Raw genomic sequence first — 5,797 nt, 5'->3', positions numbered from 1 at the left:
GTCCCCACCTTAGGCGGAGGAGTAGAAGTACCGGGGCTTGGCATTGCCCAGGAGGTCGTCTTCGTAGTTGGGGAGGCAGCAGAAGAAGAAGGAACAGCCGATCAGGATAATCGTGGCTGCCCACCCGAAGCCATAGGCCCAGTTATAGATGTAATTGACAGCGGGGTTGAGATGAAGGGTGAAGGTCTGGGTGTACTTCACGGGGTAAATTACCAGGGAGATGATCTGGAACACAGCTAAAGGAAAGGAAAAAAACATCCCAAGTGTGAATGCATGCATGCACGAATGAATGAATGAATTGCAACAATAGATTAAATCCCTCTCTCAATGTTTTTGCCTTTAAATAAGTATTAAATCCACCTAAATAATGCTAAGGGAAGGGGGTAGGCCCGAGGTCGGCAAACTGCGGCTCGCGAGCCACATGCGGCTCTTTGGCCCCTTGAGTGTGGCTCTTCCTAAGCCTTAGGAGTACCTTAGTTAAGTTAATAACAATGTACCTACCTATATAGTTTAAGTTTAAAAAATTTGGCTCTCAAAAGAAATTTCAATCGTTGTACTGTTGATATTTGGCTCTGTTGACTAATGAGTTTGCCGACCACTGTAAGGTATCTAGTTAATCGTGAGCCAAAAAAGATTTTTAAATATTGTGTGTCTGAGAGAGCTGGCATTGAGCAGAATCCTGAATATAAGAAATATGGACAGGAGACAACTAGAGAATCACTCTACAGTCCAGGTGCAAGAATTACATACTGAAGCAAAAAGACAAAACTGTGGCATATAATAGAAAGCAGGAAGGTAATGAAGAGTATTTTTATTACCTTTGTATTTCCTATGCCAAAGACATAGTTAATATTTTCACTGTTAGCAAAAATAATGTATATATACATATACACACACGTGCATGCACACACACATCTATCACTGCATTCAAAATACACCATTGGAATAGTCCTTCAATGAATGAATGCCTAAATGAAATGACGAACCAATGATGCAAATGATCAATGCAGAGAATGACCAGAAAAGGAGGTGAGGATCTAAAGAATAAATGAGAGATGGAGGGCGAAGAGCTTCTCAGGCTCAGGGAGCAGAAATGAAAGATGGGCTTTGGTGAATGTAAGAGAGGAAATAAAGAAATGTGTCAATTTCTAATCTTTTCGGCATAAGAGTCACATTATTACAATCATTATTAATCATATTAACATTTTAAGCAACTCAAAAGTAAAAAGAACATAACCTCCTTTTATAGTTTTTTCCAGTGAATATGCATACTTCTATTAAGCTATAATGAGTATATCCATTCTGTGCTATGTTCTGCATTTTACTGACTTAATATTTCATACGTACATTGCCATGTCAAAGGGTAGGAGCAGATTTTAGTTCTGCTTGAGCATTTAAAAAAACAATTTGAACTGCAAAAAGCCAAATAGAAGCAGAGGTGGGATTTGACAAAGTTCCTCATATCTTTTGTGATTCCAAGTAATTTCTGATTTTAAAATATTATTCCAAAAGCAAACTTTCAAGCATGAGGAACACTGGAGTAAACTTTATCTTTAATCAAGAGGAATTTTTAAATGTACAAGCGAGGGCAGAGCCTGCATGGGCCAGTTCCCTGAGGCCACCCCCAGCCTCTCAGCCAGGGCCGTTTGTCCTGCCCTAGGCTCTGTGGGAACCCAGCACAAAGTGGTCTCCCTCTGGGCTCATGCTCGATCTCATGGACCCCTTTAGTCACAAGGCTTTGACCTGTGTCCAAGGCCTTCTGCTCACTGTCTGTACTCCACATCTGTAGCTGGATTTCTGCTTTGCTCCCAGGAGCCTACGTTATCCTGAGACATGACCTGTGGCCTCACTTTGCCACCATCAGCTCCTTCTCCTTTCCCCTCCTCAGGAAATCCAGTTTTGCATCTAAATCCATTCTGTGGCTGGGGTCCTGCCCCTTGAGAGACTTCCCTAGGGCCAGGTGCCTTCCTAAATTTTCATATTATTCTTGCTCCCAGAGTCCTAGTTGTTATATTCCATGAACAAATGTTTACTCTGAGCCCCACCCACCTGCATAAGGAAATTTCTGGTTCCCTAGCACTGGTGATGAGGCAATTACAGGGCTGGCCTCTTCCAGGTCCCCCATACCACTACAGAAAACCCTTTCATGACCCTCCACATCATAAGATCACAAAACTCCTTCAATAAGTGAAATGGCTCAAGGACATAACGGCCCCCCAGCACGGGGCTCCCAGAAGGCCGGCACTGGGCCCACTGTGGAGACACTGTCCCTACAGAGCTGACTCAGACCCAGTCCCTCAGGGTAGGGGTGCCACTGGACATGGCATCACCTACAAGAGACGGTATACAGTAGGGGTAGGGAATGTCCAGCCTGAGGGCCTTATAAGGCCCGCAAAATCCTTTGGTCTGGCCCTGCGAAGGCATTAGGGGTGAGTTAATTAAATGTTTGACCAAATACAGCAGGCTAATTTTTAAGATGATAGTTCTGTATGGCCCATGAATGATGTTATACATATCCAAATGGCCCTTGGCAGGAAAAAGGTTCCCCACCCCTGGTATACAGAATGACAACCTTCCTCATTTGGAAGGGGAGCAAAGAGTACCAGGTGAGACACAGGAGGAAAGGGCTCTAGATCTTCTGTTTTTTGTTGTTCATCCTCACCCAAGGATACTTTTCCACTGATTTTTAGAGAGAGTGGAAAGGAGGGGGAGGGGGAGAGAGAGAGAGAGAGAGAGAGGGAGAGAGAGAGAGAGAGAGAGAAACATCAATGTTAAAGAGACACATGGATTGGTTGCCAACGGCTCTAGATCTTAAAACACATCTCCCCTCCGTGAATTCTGCCCTTGGTGACACACTTTCTGAGAACAGGTCAGGTCAGGAATTGTCAGGGATGTTCTTTGGGGACCGGGCACTCCTTCACTGATGTCCAGGGAAGGTGGAATGAAGAGTTGCTGACACACAGACTTACCCGCCAGGGCCAGGAGGCCTCCGATCACTCTCAGGAAGACGAGCATCTGGGGTCCGCAGAGGGCGAAGAAGGAGAGGATGAAGCAGATGACCAGGATGATGAAGCCACAGAAGAGCGTGGCAGCGGCTGCCCTTCCCCACGCTGCGAGCGAAAGGAGACAGTGATCGATATGACAGATGATGTGCCAAATCCAACAACCACTTATCAAAGGATGGGCAGCAGTGTTTTTTCTTTCTACCAATTACATTTGGATGGAAGAACAGTTTTTCTTTTGACAAGACTCAAGTATCTCCATGTCTCTGGGGGGAATTAGGCAATCCATATGCAGGACACTAATATACTGATAGGCAATAATGTCTCATCCCCTCGTTTTAGGACAAGTGTTTTTATCTCTGAGATGAAAGTTAAATTTCATTAAATTATTTCTTGTTTAATAAACTGCATATAGCCAAAACCGGTTTGGCTCAGTGGATAGAGCGTCGGCCTGCGGACTGAAAGGTCCCAGGTTCGATTCCGGTCAAGGGCATGTGCCTTGGTTGCGGGCATATCCCCGGTGGGGAGTGTGCAGGAGGCAGCTGGCCGATGTTTCTCTCTCATCGATGTTTCCGACTCTCTATCTCTCTCCTTTCCTCTCTGTAAAAACTCAATAAAATATATTTTTTTTTAAAAAAAAAGCATGTGTCCATTTAAAAAAATAAAATAAAATAAAAAACTGCATATAAACTAGTAGATTTAAAAGGCTCACTCAAGTTCTAACACAACACGACCATCATAAACAGCATTTCAGGTATTGAACAATCCAAAGTACCATGTCTTCAGGAAATGTTCCCAACACCTCTAAAAGGATCTTTGTTTCATATCAATACTTGGTTCCATGCAAAAATAATCTTTGAAAACATAAACTTATGAGTAGGCAGAGATGTGAACTAAAACAATTTAATTGTAAAGTAGCTGTGATTTAAAAAAATAATAACACAGTTAAGCACAGTCTTTCTACACTTTTGCCTAAATTTTAACTCTGGGGTATTCAGAATTTATTGCACAAGAGTTCTTAACCATCGATGCTGGCCCTAAAATGAGCTCTGAGTTTGAAAATCTGCAGGGGCTCCTCCAGCCCTGTGTCCTGTGTCATGCTACCCTCCGCCTGTGGAAATGGAGAGCCATGAGCCCAGGCTCCTGATTCCAGCCAGTATTCTTACTGTTCAACCTGCTCTGGTTTTTTAGATTTCTTCACATACAACCTTCTCTCTAGAGGTAATAACTAACACTTGGAAGTAATTGCTCTGTGCCAGGCACTGGGTTAGGAACTAGACATATTTAGCTCACTGAATCCTCACAATAACTTTTTAGGGCTCATACTGATATAATTTCTTTAGAAATGAAGCTACATACGTACTAAGGCTTTGAGAGTTCAAATAGCCTGCTATAGCCACACAGCCAGTCAGTGATGTAGGCAGTTTGATTTAGAGCCTGCCTGAATCCAAAACAACTTTTTTTAAAGCTATAACTTACATACCATAAAATTCACCCTTTTTAAGTATACAATTCAGTGGTTTTTATATTCACAGGGTTGTGCAACCATCACCACTTACAATTCCAACATTTTTATCACCCCAAAAAGAAATTCCATGTCCTTCCATTCCCCCTTCCTCCAGCTCTGGCAACCACTAATCAACTGTCTGTCTCTATAAATTTGCCTATTCTGGACATTTCAGATAAATGGAATCCTACACTATGCAGCTGTTTTGACTGCCTTCTCTCATTTAGCATAATGTATTCAAGGTGCATCTATGTTGTAGCACGCATCAGTGCTTCATTCCTTTTTATAGCCAAAATATATTCTATTGCATTGATATCCCACAGGTTGGTTATCCATTCATTCATTAATGGATGAACATGCATTCTTAACCGATTACTCTTTGTGGCATTTGAAAAGGAGAGTCGTGGGCACCTCTGCCCTGGTATTACTCCAACTGCATTTCAGCTCAGCTGACAAATTCATCTTCACTTAATTCTAGGTCATTTGATTGGTCAAAGTTAAAGATATGGGTGGGATAGCAGAAAGAGCAAGGGCTTTGGAGGCAGAACTGGGTCTCATTTATACACTGCCTCTGCCACCTATAAGCCATTGTCAATCCGCGCATCTGCTGCCCAAGGCTAAAAATACCTTCTTTCATGATTACTGTAAGGATGAGAGCGTGTGTGTGAAAAGTCACATAGCTCAATTCCTCCTGTATTCCTATGATGTTTCTCCAGGAACTCAAGTTTTCATTTTATTCTACATTCACAAGGTTCCGCACTGTCACATAAAGGCTGTTCCTCAGTCCCCCGCTGCATTTTCATATCTCCATCTGTTACAGACAAACCCGAGCTAAGTTCCCCTGTTCCCTTGAGCAGCCTCCCCCCGCCCCACCCCCCATATCCTCCAGATCTTCCTCTGCATTCATGAATGACTGGGACCCAGGTAATGAAGGAGAAGACACATTTTTATATGTTCAAATACCATGTGTTTACACAAACTACCCCTTGGCAGCAGTGGTCTAGATGGGCCTGAGAGAGTACATGAGTGGGCCTAGTTTTATCTTTACAAGTGTTATTCCCTCCAAGTCTCCTTCCTCTTCCTGTGAGATCAATCAGATATTTTAGGGGCAAAGTAAAATAGAAATGTTTTCTTTTAAAATAGAAATGAATAAAGTAAAAAAATGGAATTGAGTAAGTCTCTTTTCTCACTTTTGCTTTGTTCTTCAAGCAAGGTAACTTTCAATAGAAGAGGAACCGTGCTTTGAGAAGAGCATTCATTAATCAGGTCATCTCAAAGTCTATATTTT

At 42.6% G+C, this 5,797-nt stretch overlaps 1 protein-coding gene across 1 annotated transcript in view; it reads right to left on the bottom strand.

Annotated features, from left to right (window-relative positions):
* Positions 1-5,797, bottom strand: part of PERP (PERP, TP53 apoptosis effector) — a 13,914-nt gene that overhangs the window by 1,278 nt on the left and 6,839 nt on the right. Inside the window, exons 2-3 of the mRNA XM_006776192.2 lie at positions 2,970-3,110; positions 1-236 (exon numbers count right to left, since the gene is read on the bottom strand). Of these exons, the coding sequence (XP_006776255.1) occupies positions 10-236; positions 2,970-3,110 (368 nt within the window). The 3' untranslated portion in view covers positions 1-9. The remainder of the gene's footprint in view (positions 237-2,969; positions 3,111-5,797) is intronic.

The sequence above is a fragment of the Myotis davidii genome, unplaced genomic scaffold, assembly GCF_000327345.1.
Source record: "Myotis davidii unplaced genomic scaffold, ASM32734v1 scaffold266, whole genome shotgun sequence".
In the NCBI taxonomy this organism is placed as follows: domain Eukaryota; kingdom Metazoa; phylum Chordata; class Mammalia; order Chiroptera; family Vespertilionidae; genus Myotis; species Myotis davidii.
The sequence above is the reverse complement of the archived record's forward strand: the minus strand, read 5'-3'. Positions and strand labels throughout refer to the sequence as shown.